Here is an 18,148-nt window from a genome sequence, read left to right on the forward strand (position 1 = left end):
GATGTAATCATTCAGGGTTCTTTGTTTTGGACGTAAACAATCGAGCCGAAACTCAAGAAAAATTTATTTAATTTAATTTGTGTTTTTGTAGAGAATATCAAACCTAATTTAATCAAAATTTGTTCTCATGAGTTACTTTAATCTATCTAAAAAGATGATAAGTAGTATTATATAATGACCTGAAGAAATATGGACTTTTAAAACTTATTTGATAACATCAGAAAAAGTTAAAAAAAAAAAAAATCAAAGACTTTCGTTTATATATATATATATATATATATATTATTCCCAACTAAAGTGCATATAATATACATTTCACGTTCACATTTCAAAAGCTTGGGTATTAAGATTTTGATTCCTTAACATTTACTTGGCATTTAACCCCTCAAACAAGTAACTGCTTGTGGTGCTTCTTAAAGAAGTATGATATATCTAAAGTGAGATCTTACCTTGTTATGTATATATTAACCACAATTTTAAAATGAGAACAACAAGTTAACAACCATGACAAGGGTGTCTTCCATTAATCTAGGTTTATTTATGTTTATTATTGCTTGCACGAATCGGCAATGAATTGTTAAATGCACAGATCTATCCAGAGATGGAACTACACTTTGGCTGGGGGGGCCATGGCCCCCCTCAAATTTTGAAAAATTAACTAGTAGTATGTATAGGCTATACGAAAATTCTAACTTTTGACCCTAAATTGTATATACTTGCCCCCCTCCCCAAATATTTTTATAAATTGACCCATGAAATTTTCCAAATTGTTTTAATCAAACCATCCCTTTGCTATGTTGCCCCAAAAATATCAAGAAAATCCATTAGACAAACTAACAAAACAATTCATAAACCTGGATAATTAGAAAAGCCTTTAGACAATCACAAATCCAGTAAAAAAAAAAAAAAAAATACCAACAAGATAAGTACAAATGACAAATCCTTAGCAAAACAATCCTTTAGTGTAGCACCACCACCATCATCTTCTTCTTTTGCTGGCTGCATCTCTGCTGCCTTCTTCTTCTTCTATTTTTTTTTCCTAACTTCACAACCTTCAGACTTTTGTGCATACCTTCTCTCTATTTTGCAAAATGATGATTGACAAAGGCACCTTGGAGATTGTGGCAAAGATGGCTACAACTCATTGTGGTTCTTGTGGCCAACATAAAGCCACGTGCACTTAATTTTTTTTTTTTTTTTTTTTTTGGGTCTGATCATATAGTATATACTACCTTATATTCATAAAGTCATCTAAAAATGAATGTAGTAGTATACTACCTTATATCCATTAATTTTGTTGTAACTTTATTTTGTTAATAAATTACTAATAATAATATTGTTGTGGCTTGTGAGGTTTTTTTTTTTTTTTTTTTTATTATTAATTTAAAATTTTAAACTAAAGAAATAAATATCAGAAAGAAAAATAAAAAAATATTAATTTTTATATAGGTTAAAGATTCCTGACTTTGCAAGTCAAGAAATAATTTGAATTGTTACATAGGATAAATTTCTAAAAATTAATATTAGAATACATCCACAAATATGATATTATGATGTGTATGCATTTTTTGGTTAGCTAAAATCAACACTTGCAAAAAAAAAATTTGGTTATGCTTGCCCCCTCCAAGTTTAAATCCTAGTTCCGTCCTTGGATCTATCTAACTAGTTTAAAAAATTATGCCAAAAATACAAGAACAAAAATTATTTAAACTGGATGCTATAGCTACAAGGTCTTCCAATTACATAAATAAAAAAAAATAGAAAGCTAAGTCAATACATATTAGATAGTGTCGATTTAAATAATATTCAAAGCGACCTATCATATAACTAGAACATCTTGATGTTCTAAAATCGTAATAATGAATTAAAAAAAATGAAAAAAAAATATAAAAAATAGAAAAAGTCAGTTCTTATATTAAAATATATATAAATTTTTGCATGAGCAAGTACGAATATTCTTAGGGTAAAGGTTCACTTTCTTGTCACTAAAATTATACTCTAACATGGCACACTATATTGAATTACTTGAAAAAATCTACTTAGTCATATGAAACTTTCCCATCGTTGTATCAGTCATACAAGTGGGTTTGGTGAATGGTTTTTTTTTGGGTAAATGTGAAAGGGAAGTTATGAAGAAGATTAATTATATTCTTAGTTTAGTCAATTTCCATGGGGACACGTTCTTGACAATTCATATAGCTGGCCACATAGCATGAAACCTATTTTTATAAACATATCAATTTACTCATTATAAGCAAAAAGATAATACAATTTGGTTTCCTTCACTGACTCAAGAATTATGTTAGTCAATATTGTTTAGCAAACGTGTCAATCATGGTAATATGTTGCGTCAATCATCGAAATTGATTCCAACAACTTTTCATCTTATATTTTGTTATTTGGTTTGGAGAGTACCAAACTGTGCCACAAAACAATAAGCTATTGGCTAAGAAGAGAGAGTTATCCCTTGTTGTGTTGCCCATAAATAATAGACCTTCAGTAGACAAAATGGAAATTATATGCAAAAGGATATTACTGTTTGATTTCCTTCACTGATTCAAGAATTATGTTAATCAATATTGTTTAGTAAACGTGTCAATCATGGTAATATGTGGCCAATCGCCGAAATTGATTCCCCCAACTTTTCACGTTATATATCATTATTTGGTTTCTTACGTAAGTAACTCGACATATTTGTCACAAGAGATATCTCATTCACCTGCATGTTGTACCAGTTATAGACAGAAGGAGAAGACTATGGAAATAGGAAATGAAACTAGTTCTAATATTCGTGGTTGAAGAGATATATAGCTTGGACTTTTACTTTTACCCAATTATTTTCTAAAATATCTATTTCAAGTATTTATCTATAGCCCCTTGGACCCTCTACCTTGATTATATTGCGCTTGCATCCCCTACCAATCAGAGAGAATAAATTACACCCTCTCTCTCTCTCTCTCTATATATATATATATATATATATATATCTGTGTGTATGAAGTTCCCTTCTGAAGACTTGGACTCCCATCCTTTGTCTTGGCAGCATACTCACAAGACATGTCCCCCACCCCAGCCCTTGCCTTGGCATCAGATGTTTTCACTATTTAAACTATTTAATTATAACCTAGCATCAAGTTACATGTTTAAGATTTGTAGTTATAATAAGTTATTTGTTTTTCTTAATGTTGAAGTTGGACTAACTATATGTATTAATTTACAATTCATAATCAAGAATTATGTTGATATATTTAATTATGTTGCTACGTTATTTTCTTATTGAAGTTCTGAAATTATATTTTTATATTTAGTAAAATATATTGATTATTTTCTTGGGATCATAGGAGACTCTTAAAAAATTATGAATAGGTTATAACTCAATTAACGGTTGAGGAGCCATAAACAATCTTAAGCTATAAAGAAAAAAAAAAAGAAAAAGAAGCAAAAAACAAAACAGAGTAATTGTGCTGGCCACTTCCTTTGTTAATAAAACTAGTATATAACCCACACTATGTGCGGGGCTTGTATATATTGTTCTAATAACAAAGTAGTTCATATATAAACATTTTTATTAAAAAAAAAAGGATATCCATTTATTCTAGTGGAATTCATGTAGAAAATAGTGCAAATATATCCAACAAAGAACAGGACTCACAAATAAATAAAACAAAATCAAATATGATAAAAAGTAGGAAACAGATTGCTTAGCAATTTTATGGAAAGATTTAAAGTACTATTTGTAGCAAAAAATGAAAATTCTTGCTCATGCTGCTTTACCGAATAACAGATTCTTTTACGAGATTCTTTTATTCATTGCATTATGTTTAGTAAACTTCTAAAGCAACTAGATTGGTATGCCATTATTGTCTAAACATTTGGGACTAAATCTTCAACAGTTGAGTTTACATCGAGGAAGATATTTATCAAGGGCTTGTTGTTCTATTATAAATAATAGTATGTTAGGATGAGCCATTTGCTCTTGATTTCTAGGGACCTACATCTAGTAAGTCACCGGAAAACCAAGCTAAACCAAAATATCATTGTATGAAACAGTTACAGCACCGAACGAAAAGCTATAGATTTTCGATGTAAATACGTTTTGGTCTCTACATTTTGGGCCACTTTTCATTTTAGTCATGTGGGCGCAAGCGCTCGTGACGAGTAGTTTCCTCATGGGAAATAGGCTTTGCCTTGGAGTGGACCAGGCGGAGGGTGAAAATGGAGCTGTCATCTATGTACGTTTTTAGACCCCTTAAAACACAAGTTGTTTAACCTAGTTATTTAGCCAAGTAATTAATTAGATAAATTATTCAGATCTAGGTTAACACAAGCAAATTATATCATGTAAATCATGCGTAAATATAAAGAACACACAATATGATAACCTAGAAAAACTAAACCGGTAAAAAACCTAGGGAGGATTTAACCTAGTTATCCTCAAGGTAAAACAGATCCACTATGAAAGAATTGAAGTTTGTACAATATAACTTAGACCACTAACATCCTATTGCTACCTTGAGTAGAAAACTTACTATCACGACTACGTGACAACTCTGAGTCCACAGACTACTTCTTTCTTTGATCTATAGCAACCACAAGTTCTCCAACTTCTGACTTTAAGACTCCACTCAAAGGTTTTCGATCTTCTTGAAAGTTCTTTATGCAGCAACTGAAATTACCATCAAGTTCTTGATGCAAATCTTGATCTTAATAGCTCTATGTGTGTGTATGAAGGTTTTGGGTACAAAACCCTAGATCTACAAAAGAGGCACAAGATGTACTCTAATCTCTCTGAAGAGCCTTGAAAATCCTACCTAGGGTTAGCTTATGATGTCCTTTCAATACTGGAAAAAATGGATCACAGATAAGTTATGGCCTTTTTACGTTAGTTGATTTTTGTTGATCTGTAACTTTCGATCGATCAAATCTAATTTTCGATTGATCGAGCCTTGTAGAAATTGAATAGTAATTTCCTGCAATTACTTGATTCCAAACTTAATTTAAACCAAACTTTGAGTAAGTCTAAACCTAAACTAAATGTTTTGATCATGGTTTGCCAACATATACAAATTGAAGTTCTAATACATTAGTTCCTAAAGTCTTAGAACCTAACAATCTTCTCCTTTGGCAATTCGTGACAAAAAACATCACAAAAATTAAAATGCTCAAAGCAAAACAGCCCATTCAATTAGAAAGCCCTAATTACAATTCAACCTAAACTTGCTAAAGTAGACAGCAGCCACAACTGAATTAACCTATAAATTCCTAAAACACCCAACAAACACATAAACGCATGTGTGGAAAATACAAGCAAAACAAAATAAATAAACTAAAGCAAATAACAAATATGCAAACTGTTAGGACATATGTGAATCACTTGTTAGGAACATATGCCACTATTTTATGTAATTGGCTAATCCTTTGATAAAACGCACTTTACTTGTATTTGGGTAGATCTAGGATGTGTTTAATACTTCAAGAAACCTTGTTTCAAGTTCAAGTGTTAAAATCATGCAAGTTTGTTCAAGATTCAAGTCTGAAAAATGTCTGTCATTAAAGTTCGACAGCTAGCATCTATCGAGACCTGTGGAGCTGTTCTAGCCTGTGGCTCGACAGCAGCTCTACAGATAGGTATCTGTCAAGGTTTATGAAGTTCAATTTTTCAGGACTGTTTTTCATTCAATCCGTGATTGTATGTTTGAGAATTCTTTTCTCATAACTCTAAACATATAAAATGATTATTTTAAGAGCCGTCAAAGGTGGAACAAGTTGCACAAGTTTAAGCAACGTTTGTTCAGGCAAATTGTGACCGGAGACAGAATTTGCCCTAGTTCATCTTTCTTGTGAAGAAGCTACTGTGTTTGTACACCTTAGGGTTTTGTAACCAAGGAGTTTCTCGATCTTCATCATGTGATAAACTGAAAAACTTTGCAGCCAACAACCTTTCCTAGTTGGTGATTGAAGTCGTGTACTGGGATCCGTGCAATTGGTTAGTCACGTACTGGGAGCCGTGCATTACAAGGAGAGATTGTTACTACAGAACAAGTCCAATTGGGTATTGGGGTAAGGGTTCAACTATAGGTTGATGTAAGGGATTGGGATTCTTTTACTTGTAATCACTTGTTTTGATAATAGTGGATTCTTAGGAGTGGTGACCTTACACCCGATGGGGTTTTTTCTGTGTTGGTTTTTCCCATTCGTAAATAAATCACAGTGTCAATTTATTTTCCGCTGCATACTTAGTTTATTGATGATTTGTTTGTGCTACCACGCGTTTGCATGTTAATTTGATTAATTAATAAACTTGCCTAATTAATCAATTAATTTATCACAATAGGTCAATTCATTTTTGGCCTATCACAAACTAACTCTCCCCCTAAGTTAGATACATCAAAAAACTTTTTATATTCTCTCACTTTCAAAAACAATTTCAACTCCCCCTAAACAAAACAAACAGGATTCCTACATTTCATCTATTTCTCCCCCTTTTTGTCACTTGTTGACAAAGACAACTCAAACAAAGAGTAAATAGAAAACATACGCAACAAAATTCAAGAGAAAATAGAGAATAAAGGGAACACAAAACAATTCAACTCTATAGAAAATAGAGACAACTCCCCTTATGAACAACAAAGGTTAAAAATAAGCTTCTCCCCCTATAAAAATAGGAAAAACAAAACAAGTTTTGGGAAAAACAGTTTTGGGGAAAATTTAGGAGGTGGGGAAAATAAAGACACACAAACCAAACTTAAAAACTAAGGTGAGGGTACACATGAAGAAAAATATTCTCTCTTTCAATAAATGCAAACTTGACACTACGTGACCCATAAATAGTTGCATGAGTAGAGAAAATATTTGCACATTGATTATCCATCATATCTCTTAAGAAAAATATTTTCTGTAATTCACACATAAAATATAGCATATACTAAAATGTACAAAGGACTCAAAAATTAATCAATCAATTTTTAAATCAAGTTGAGTACCCAATTTAGTAAAGTGTATGCATGTTATGTGTGAAAACAAAATGAGAGATATAACTGCAAAAATGCAAGATGGATAAAGAAAAACAATGCAATGCATGTGAATCCTAAATATAAATAATGCATAAAAAAATTGGTTAAAAACTGAGAAATTGATAATTTTCCAATTTCGATCAGTCGAGCATTGATTAAATACCAATCGAGCCAAGCCGAGAGCAATGATTAAAAATCAAGGGATTTTCTATTGGTTGAAATTCTAGAAATTTGAAGTTTTCGAAAAACAGCAAAAGATTATGCAGAAACAACTCAACTCAAGTAATTTCATGAATGAAATGCATGAGAATGAGTTTAAATGTTTTTCAAAAACATGAGTTTTCAACCCAGAACTTCAAAACAAGGTTTCAAATCATCAAAACACAATTTTTGCCAACCCTTAAACATATTTTGCATCAAACACCATATAAAACATAATCTTGGATGGCCAAACCAAATTCACATACAATTTCATGTACTAAGTTTAGCAAAGAATAACTTGTGAAGTGTGTTTAACTAGTAAAAGCATGAGATATATGTGAGGTGATAAGTAGATAGTAATCAATCACAATTTCTACATTATTCATCACATAAATTTGAAAGTGACTATCACCTAAAGAGTTACATCATATAATTCTCACATCTTCTAGAAAATAAGCTTGCAATCATGTAATTTTTTTTTTTTTTGCCTCATAATGTATACACCATTTTTATTTCAATGTGAAATTTTTATTTAAGCCAGATAATATACATACCAATTTTATTTCTTTAAGTTATCTTTATTATAGCCCAATAATGTACACACCAATTTTATTATTAATCCGAGGCTACACCTTATCTTCTTTTTGTGAATGAGCTACACTTTCTCGAGCACAAAATCTTATGATATACACTAAGGTATTCATAATTGGCTAGTAAACAGTGGTGAAATGGTTATTTATGCCTTTCTTATTAGGTTCTAGTCCTAACAATCAAAAGCATATGACTTCAAAATCAAAATCATGTGATCAAAAACTATAAACAATTCCCACACAACATGCACTACATAGCTAAAACTAGCAAAGAGCAGGTAAAAAAAAAAAAAAAAAAAGCTCATCCAAGCTAAACAAGGTACACACGCATGTTATGTAAAGATAATATGGTCAACCTCAACTACAAAAATATGATGTGTAATACAAAACACAAAAATCTTTATGGTTTTAAAAAAATTTAAGACCAAAAACAAAAAAGCGCACATTATGCTGAATGAACAATGCAAAGTTATGCATGATAGTGCTTAACTAAGCTATAGAGGGTACACAAACAAGAAATATCAATTTCTTAATTAACCCATAAGTACATCTATAAACTAGTACATACTCATACAAAATCATAAATAGCTTAGCACTTATATAACACATACTATTCAAGTTTCTCCACAATGTCAAGCATGTTCTAAATCAAGAGAGAGATATTATAACTCATGTAATCCTCAAAACAAATAAAACAAGACACAAAATAAAATATTTTTGTCTTTTTGAAAATTTTCAATGTTTTTTGATTTTTTTTTTTAAACAAAACAACCTATGAAAATAAAACAACCAAAAACTAAAAGAAAACATGTCCACAATTAATTGAAAGAATTAAATCAAGGACAAGTAAACATCACTCACCTTGTAAAATATTTTCTCATCCATATAGCACGACTCTTCAGCTTTGCAGGTGAAAATCCATGAGAAGCAGAGTGTATTTGAGGGATTACACCAATCTTCTGAAAAAGACTGAAATCCTACAAATTCCTTTCACAAGCCAACAATCTTAAATTTTTCAAAAGAATATGAAACAATTTTTATGGACTTATAGCAGGAGAAATATCATCACATATCCTAGATTGAAATACAGAATTTTTAAATTTCAATTTATGACAATTAGGATGAATGTGACCGGAGACACCACACAAGTGACAAATAGGAACAAATTTAGGAACATCAGTATTCCAACCAACAAATCCAGTCTCAGATTTTGGTTTTTGCCTTAACAAAGAACAATTTGGTCTAATATGACCAACAACACCACAAAGGTGACAAGTAGGCACAAAAACAAATTTATTATGCTCTCTAATAGTAGGCTTAGACATTGGTTTAGAAACTTCAGTATCTACATAAGAACTTTTACCTTTGTCTAACCTAGCAAAATAAGCCTTTTCTTTATTATTCTTCTTGAAAGGAGGGATATAAACTTTCTCAATTTCCGGGTTAAGAGAAACAGAAACACTTCTATTATCAACAATAGGCTTGGTTTTAGTCAAATTTTCAATTTTATCTTTAGATTCAACTAACTCTTGTTCCAAGCTTTTCATCTTCTCATCTTGAGAGGAAATTTGATTTCTCAGAAATTCATTCTTTTTATTAGATTCATCTAATCTATCAACCAATTCCTCTTTTTCATGATTAGCCAATTTTAACTCTTCCTTGAATTTCTTAGCAATTTCCAACAATTTAGATAATTTCTTATGAAGAGTTTCACAAGCATCAATAAGATCAACAGAAGTAATAGCATTTTCTTTATTCAAATTATCACAAACATGAGCAGAATGACACTTCAAATTATCTATGATAGTAGAGATCAAGGATCAACTCTTAGATCAAAAGATCTAACACAAGAGCTAACATGCTCTGATACCACTTATACGTTTTTAGACCCTTAAAACACAAGTTGTTTAACCTAATTATTTAGCCAAGTGATTACTTAGATATATTATGCTGATGTAGGTTAACACAAGCAAATTATATCATGTAAATAATGCGAAAATACAAAGAACACACAATATGATAACCCAAGAAAACCAAACCGATAAAAAACCTAGGGAGGATTTAACCTAGCTATCCTTAAAGTAAAACACATCTACTATGAAAGAATTGAAGTTTGTACAATAGAACTTAGACTACTATCATCCTATTGCTACCTCGAGTGGAAAACTTACTACCATGACCACGTGACAGCTCGGAGTCCACTGACTACTTCTTTCTTTGATCTAAAGCAACCACAAGTTCTCCTACTTGTGACTTTGAGATTCCACTCAAAAGTTTTGGATCTTCTTGAATGTTCTTTATGTAGCAACTGAAACCACCATCAAGTTCTTGATGCAAATCTTGATTTTGCTAGCTCTATGTGTGTGTATGAAGGTAAACACCTCTCAGATCTCACAAAAGATTAAACACACAACTCAACAAAAACCTTAGAGAGCTTTTGGGTACAAAACCCTAGATCTACAAAAGAGGCACAAGATGCACTCTAATCTCTTTGAAAAGTCTTGAAAACCCTATCTAGGGTTAGCTTATGATGTCCTTTAAATACTAGAAAAAACGGATCGTGATTTGGGCTTCAAACGGATAAATTATGGCCTTTTAATGTTTGCAGATTTTTGCTAATTTGTAATTTTCAATCCATCGAATCTAATTTTCGATCAATCGAGCCTTGCAGAAATTGAATAGTAATTTCCTGCAATTACTCGATTCCAAACTTAATTTAAACCAAACTTTGAGCAAGTCTAAAATTAGACTAAATTTTTTTATCATGGTTTGCCAACATATACAAATTGAAGTTCTAATACATTAGTTCCTAAAGTCTTAGAACCTACCAATCTAAATTAGGTGTAGGAACTATATATATAGCGCTCTTATGTAAAGAACTGATTTTTTACCAGAGCATGTATCCTAGAGGGTTAGTAAGTTTAACTAGACGCCTTTGGACTGAAATAAGTCATAGACAATAAATTTTAGTTTTAGGATGCTTTTCAAAGTAAAAAACTTCTCTTGAATCACTCTTTTAAAGTAAATTCTTTGTATTTTTGAGCAAAAGGATTGTGGGGCCTTTTTATAGTATTGAAAGAGAAAGGGCAGAGCTCTTCCCAAGTGAGGGGGGGGGGGGGGATAGAAGAGATTTTAGTTTTTCCTCGTTGTATTTGGTTTGGGTTGAAAAAGTGGAGGAAGGAAAAACTATTTTGTTTGGTGAAAAAAAAATGAGAGAATAAAAAATGTAGTTTGTATAACTTTACTCTCACATGTAGTGGCAGTTCTGGAAATTTTCTAAGGTGGTCATTAAGAAACTTAAATTGTATTTTGTTCGCATTGGTCTATGTGCCAAAACCCCTTTTTCACAAAAATTTAAAAAATTATCTTTTTAATCACAAGGTTATGGGAATGTTTTAAATGATGGAATTTATCCCAATTGGACGGTAGATTATCTCGTTTTATAGTTTTAAGGTCAAAATGATCAAAATACACAAGTTTACCAATCTTTGACCGAGTTGACCAGCAGTTAAACTAAGTCAAGATTTTTCCCAAATGATAATTTTCATCTTTCCATAGTAAAATTAAAATTTACAACCATTGTTTGGAAGATTGATTGTAGTCAACCCACTTTTTGACCTCCCATTTTGACTAAAAAAATATATCACCGTTGGATTGGGATAATTTATGGCCCATGTCATAAATAATATAATTTCCTTCAGTTTGACAATTCAAGGGTCCAAATCAAACTTAAAGTGAGCAAGATCTCGCCACAAAAAAAAAAAAAAAAAAAAAAAAAAAAAAAAAAAAAAAAAAAAAAAAGGAAAAAAATGCTCTTAGGGATTAAAATTGGCGACGTATCATTAAGGTGTCGCTGGAAAGTTCTTGTGATGAATTTTAATTTGGTGAGCTTGATTTATTAAAATCTCATTCACATAAGATGACTTTATCAAAAATCGAAAAAAGCACTTTACTATTATTATTTATTTAAACCTTGATTCCACTCATTTTCCAAAGCATCAAGCTCATCAACTTGAAATTTGGAAATAAAAATCAATGATCTTTAGGAAGTAGGCATTATAAGCTTTTCATGGACAAAATGTTCGATAAAAAAGGAGGTCAGAAAGTCTAAAAAGATTTAGTTGAAAAATAAGCCAAAGTTAAGGAAAACCAATAAAATTACTTTTTTTTTTTGGTTACTAACTTTGCACGTAGATTCTTAATTGCTCATGGATCTTAGACACAAAAAGCACATGCTTTCCTGAACTAGGAGTAGTCCTTAACATCCTGGAACAAAAGGCTCGATAAAAGGACGTCCGAATTATATTAAGTCGGGAAGATTAGCCTAAACCATGGAAATTAATATGGGCAACCAACTTTAGAGGACAATAACTTTAATTTTAGCATGGAGCTTCAAATGACTGGAGGCCGGAACCTATATATGGAATTTACACTACAAGATCTTTCCGTGCACACCAAGATCACTTAAATCAGATTTCGGAAAGGCCTTCAAATTAGTCTGCAAAATCAATACCTGAGATGGATCAAAACTGGATTTAAAGCTGGAATAAACATTGAATTTTTATACATGCACAGCTTGAAGCTACGCATGGACCAACATTCACAGCTTGAATATGGCACTTGAACATAAAAAGTTTGCATTTTTTTCTTTAAAACTTTCTTGTTTATTATGTCCTATGCTTTGTTTATCTCCTGGGTATAAAAGTTTGCCTTTTGGCTTAAAGTTGGTTCCTTTGATATTGAAATCCTTGTTTTCTTTGTCAAAGTTTGAATCTTGGTCTTGGGCTTGCTTTCTTTTTGTGAATATTCATCTATGCATGTTAGTTTTCATGTTTAGGTTCCAAGTGTAACCGTTTTAGACAAAGTTTCAATCTTTGTTCTCAAATCTTACATCTTTACCTTAAACTTTCCTTTTTTTTTAGGTTGTCATGTATGGGGTTTACTTTTTAATAAGTCCAGCATCATATTCTTTAAAGTTATATCCTTTTTCCTTGGTCATCCTAGGATTAGAACTTCTGTTGTCTTGATGATGCTTGTGTCTTGATGATGTTACTTTGATGATTTATGATATGCCTTCGTCATTTTATTTTGTTTGGTCTTGCTTATATATATTCCCAATTGTTGGACATACATGGGATTTACACCTTAACTAGACTCTCTAGTTAAGGATGTAAACTCTTAGCCCCATATTAAAACGGCTAAAGGAAAAGGCATACAAAAGAATAATGGAGTTTTTATAAAGCTTGTTTAAACTTGGGGTTTCCACCAATGAACTTTCTTGAGCTTTTCAAAATAAAAACACATAGGACCTTTTTAATTCTTCACTTTTTGGAAACTTTTTAAGGTGTAAAACCCACGGAATTAATCTTTTCCTTTTTTAGGGATTCTTTCTAATTTAAAAAGTCATAGGACTTTTATTATTTCCCTTCTAGGAGATTTTTCAAAAAAATATATATATTTAAAAAAAAAAAAAAAAAAAACCTATGGGATTTTAATCTTTTCTTTTAATGATTCTCTCCCAAAAAAAAAAAAAACAAAAAACAAAAAACAAAAATCCTATGAGCTTTACACAAAAAAAAACCTTTGAAGATTTTTTTTTTTTTTTTTTTTTTTTTTTTTTTTTTTTGTGTGTGTGTGTGTGTAGATTGAAAGCTCATAGGAATTTTACTTTGAGAGTTTTAAAATGTGATGCTTTGCCCATGGCTTAACTCCATTAAGTCCATGTTCACCCTAAAAGCCAAACATAACACCCCCCCCCCCCCCTTTAACTAAAGTCTTACTTTGTTGATTTTTGCGTGAAATTAAATGTGAGACCTAGAATGTTTTCGTTTAAATTTAAACACGTAAGGAATATTCCTTATATTTGTTTAAATTATTCATGCTATTTATGTCATTCACATGCCATTATAATTTAGATTGCACATGTCATCTTAGGATAGATTGCATGTCACTTCATGTCATCCTAGGATATTTTATGTCTTTCTTCTACATTCCTTTTAACATGTCATCTTGAGGTATATTGTCTTCTTTAGATGTCATCTTAAAATAGATTACATGTCATTTCTACATATGTCATACTAGGATAGATTACATGTCATCCTATAATAGGTTTTTTCTGTGCATTATCTCACATGTACATGTATATCATGCTTTCCTTTTTAAACCAAATGCCAAATATATTAGTTATTACTTAAAATAGTGAAATTTAAGATTAAATTGAAACAATGTACTATCCTTTTGGATAAGTGTTGTGGGGGTGCCTAATATTTTCCCCGCACGTAATTGGACTTCCAAATCTTTTACTTTTGGTTCAAGATGTTTTATTTTCTAGTTTAGCTTAGAAGCCCTAGGGCTTTCCCAGTTAAATTTAGGAAATAAAATTAATTAGACTTAGGTGATCGATTGCACCTTAAAATCCTAATGGTTACCAAGCATTTTTTTTAACTTCACCAAAGATCTCTTAAATAGATCCTTTAGAGGAGCTAGTATACCCACTCCAAGGGTCATACCAAAACCGAATGCAATGACCCACCCCTGCAGCATACACTGCTTGTTCAAAAAAAACTCTCTGCACCTGCCCTAATATTCTTCCATAGTTCCATATCCCACACCCACGAGTCCCTCTTACATGTCTAAAGCACCAGTCCCCTCTTGCCATACCATATTTGATTGCTATAACCTAACGTCATAACTTGTTACTTTTTTTCATGAAGTGCCATAACCATTTTCCAAGCAAGGCTTCGTTAAACTACCTAATCTTTCAGCCCCTACCAACCTCCACCGGCAAACAAATCTTATTCCAAGGACTAAAGGATATTTAAAAACTTGAATTCTTATGAAATTGGGAAAATTTCGCTAAACGTCCGCAAACAAATATTTGCAATATATTAATTTGCATAGGTGACTTAATAACATGATAAAAGTCATGCAAACTACGAGTAATTATTATGGCAAGCAATAATAGAAAAAGGGTTCACAACTTAAATAGGTTACTAATCAAACAAGCTTTTACATTTGGTGAGCTATGTACCTATGAAACCTACACATTGTGAAAGGGTCACTTTATAAAACCGTCTCCTAAAATAATTTAGAGAGAGAGAGAGAGAGAGAGAGAGAGAGAGAGAGTGTGAGACTTGAAAAACCTATAACCTTATATATTTTTTATTCATTTCTTACGAAATTATACACACTGTAATTCAACATAGTATGTTGCACTTGCACATATAGCATCCACAAATATTACATTTCCTTTTGGCTAAGTCCACAAATATTACTTTACATGATTAAGTTGCAGAAAATTAATGAAGGAGATCCTAACACAAAATAATAAATAGACATTTATTTTTTGTAGAGGGACAAACCATTTGTCCCACAAAAACTGCATTATGATATATTTTACATCTTTCAAGTAGTATATAGTTATCTATATTTCTTTCATATGTGAAAGTTGTATATATATTGGAGATTGGTGGGGCACTTCAATATGCAATCCTTTGTTTATGCATTCAAGTTTTGTGCAAATAGAACTTGCCTCCGATATTCCCCAAGAGCCCATATGGGAAAAATGTTTCTATATGAAGAGTAATTTAGTGTACAGTTCCTCATAAATACTCCAGTGATTTCCTGTTGCCAATAACAATTGGTTATACTATGCTTCAAAAAATATTACGGTATGTAGAAGTTATTTTGACAAAAGAAATGAAAGCCTTATCTAAATTCCTTGGATTTTGAATAAACATGAATTACCTGTTGAGGGAAGTCACCATCTTCCATTTGTGCATTGATCAGCACTCTGACTCCACGATGAATTGGTGTTGGATCTATCTCGGCCTAAGTTTATAAAAACATTTAGAATCAGTATATGGGATCCATTTGCACTTCCAAAGAAATCACTAAAGGCTCACCTTCTAAATTTTGCTATCATCTAATACTCAAGTTTTAAAGTTTCATAAATTTATTTGTTTAGATCTTAATTTTTTTTTTCATATGTATCATATCCTAGATTAAGTGAATTGGATTTGATAAGTGTATGTTCATTAGGCCGAATTGAGCTATATAAGTGATTACGAGGAACCCCCATAGTAACCTCTAACTTTTGGGGCATAACTGAATATGTGATTGATATCATGACCAATGGTAGATTACTGATTGATATCTTGGATTACTCATTTTCATGACACTTACCCAACTAATTGCCAACTCTAACTATTGCTAAAACCTAAATCAGTCATGTTAATGTACAACTTATTAAATAATTTAGGAGAAAATGATGGACAAACCTGCCCAGCATCAATAAGTGATAACAGCGCCCATGCGGTTTGGACCAAATTTGCACGGTTGCCTTCTATATTTGTCCACACCTGTTGCACAAAGAAACTTATTTCAATTCTCTATTTCCATTCCCCCCCCCCCCCCCCCCCCCCCCCCCACATCTTTCTTTCCTTCTTTTCTGTTGTAAAAAATAAGTACACATTTAAATCAAAACAAATTTCCATACCTTGTTTTGGCTTGATAGGTAACTCTCTCCCCATCCACCATTAGGTAGCTGCTTTGATAGCAAAAATTCACAAGTTTTGCGCAATGCAGGACAATTTCTATAGTTTCTTCCACAAGCTGCCAATCCTCCTACAGCAAACCATGTACCATAGGTGTAGCAAATCGCCCAATGACCATACCTACATAAGTATTAATCTTGTGTAAGTATTGATGGTTTCTCCTTTTAACATCAAGCAAAAGGAAAGAGAAGAAAAAAGTAAAATTTGGTGCAGTCTCTTAATGATATTATCATAGTTGACTACTTTTATTTTCTTTGTCTAAATGTGAAAAGAAAACTGTGCTGCAATAGAGCAGTACTTCATCGTGTGAATCAAGAATATAAGCGTGTGCAACAAAAAAACATATTACCATGATCCATCAGGTTCTTGTACGTTTTCAATGTATTGAATTGCATTGGAAATGCTACTGTCTATCTCTGTTCTTCGGTGCTTGGGATAGAATTTCCTAAAGAGTGCCAAGGCTTGAACCACTGACGAAGTACATTCTACATACCTATAATGTGGTTCAATTTTAATGTTAGGAAGATAACATGACCAATACCATGACAACTATTCTTGTGCTGGAAGATAACTTACTCTCTCTCAATAAGAGTATCTTCAAAGAACTCTGTGGGGTTGAATTTCTGCAAAAATAAGATACAAAAATATGGGAATGAGTGGTAAGTTTAAAACAATGGTTTTTTGCAATAAATGTGTACAAACCTATCTTACAAGGAAAGTTGAGATATTGAAACAAGTTAGGAAGAAACTAGTAGGTTTATTGGAGAAGTTACCTCCAACCAACGATAAGCTCTTTGAGGCTCCCATGCTGGGAAACCACCATTGCTACTCTGTATTGGTATTAAAAGAAAGTCAATTATTGAAGTGATGCATTTCAGAATCATTTAACCTAATAAAGTTAAATAAGTGAAGTGGATAATATAACACACAATTTGTACTTAATGTAAATTTTTTCCACCAAAAAAAAAAAAAATTGGCAATGTTGAATTCTTACTTGTAGAGAAAGAATGACATTCACAGCATCATAGAACCTGTCTGTCTCCATTTTTTCGCCAACAAGGTCTTGAGGCATTTGTGAGAACAAAAGTGCAACCTGAAAAATAGAAGGTTTTACCAAAATTCAAAATTTTTCCTTTGAAATGAACCATGAGAATGTTAGTATAAATCATAAATGTACTAGAGTTGGCATTACCTTTAGCCCTTCTGCTGTGCAGTCAGAGACTTGCCAACCATGGTCCTGAATTGAGAAAGTCCATGCTCCTTTGCTAATGTGTCGGTACATAGCTTTGAAGTCACCAGAAGGGTTTTCCCGGACCTAGAAAATAACATGATTAAGTTCAGCATTATCTTTCATATAATCACGTAAGCAGTATTTGATATATATTTTGACCTGTGAAGCCTTGACAAACTCATGTGATTTCCTTAGTGTTGACCCATACTCTTCATTTAGATTACAAGAGAGAATTGCTTGAATAGCAAAACCCGCATCCCACATCTGACAGCCAAAACTCTACATCACATAAATCAAGCATCATAAGTAAATGCTTTTAAGTATATGTGATTGCATTAACATACTCACAAGCTTATGGATGTGCTAATTATGCTTTTTTGCTTTTTCTAGAAAAGTCAAGTAACCGAAAGATGCAAGGGAATGGTCATATTACCTGAACTTTTAAGCCATCTTCAGCAACCCAATAGTTGTCTGGAAGTCTGGCTAGATGAAGCTTGTATGCCTCTGAATTTGGATCTTCAACCCAACGGGCAAGCAAACATAAAAGCTGTAATACAA

General features: G+C 32.0%; 1 protein-coding gene across 5 annotated transcripts in view; it reads right to left on the bottom strand.

Annotated features, from left to right (window-relative positions):
* Positions 1-14,937: 14,937 nt before the first annotated feature.
* LOC126707682 (lupeol synthase-like) overlaps positions 14,938-18,148 on the bottom strand; it is a 108,390-nt gene continuing 105,179 nt past the window's right edge. For all 5 annotated transcript variants that reach the window (XM_050407515.1, XM_050407514.1, XM_050407511.1 and 2 more), the window contains 11 exons: positions 18,024-18,137; positions 17,750-17,869; positions 17,552-17,674; positions 17,354-17,452; positions 17,133-17,189; positions 16,936-16,982; positions 16,709-16,852; positions 16,302-16,479; positions 16,084-16,164; positions 15,551-15,634; positions 14,938-15,427 (listed from right to left, as the gene is read on the bottom strand). In XM_050407515.1, the coding sequence (XP_050263472.1) occupies positions 15,302-15,427; positions 15,551-15,634; positions 16,084-16,164; positions 16,302-16,479; positions 16,709-16,852; positions 16,936-16,982; positions 17,133-17,189; positions 17,354-17,452; positions 17,552-17,674; positions 17,750-17,869; positions 18,024-18,137 (1,173 nt within the window). In that variant the 3' untranslated portion in view covers positions 14,938-15,301. The remainder of the gene's footprint in view (positions 15,428-15,550; positions 15,635-16,083; positions 16,165-16,301; positions 16,480-16,708; positions 16,853-16,935; positions 16,983-17,132; positions 17,190-17,353; positions 17,453-17,551; positions 17,675-17,749; positions 17,870-18,023; positions 18,138-18,148) is intronic.

This window comes from Quercus robur, chromosome 11 (genome assembly GCF_932294415.1).
Source record: "Quercus robur chromosome 11, dhQueRobu3.1, whole genome shotgun sequence".
Lineage (NCBI taxonomy): Eukaryota > Viridiplantae > Streptophyta > Magnoliopsida > Fagales > Fagaceae > Quercus > Quercus robur.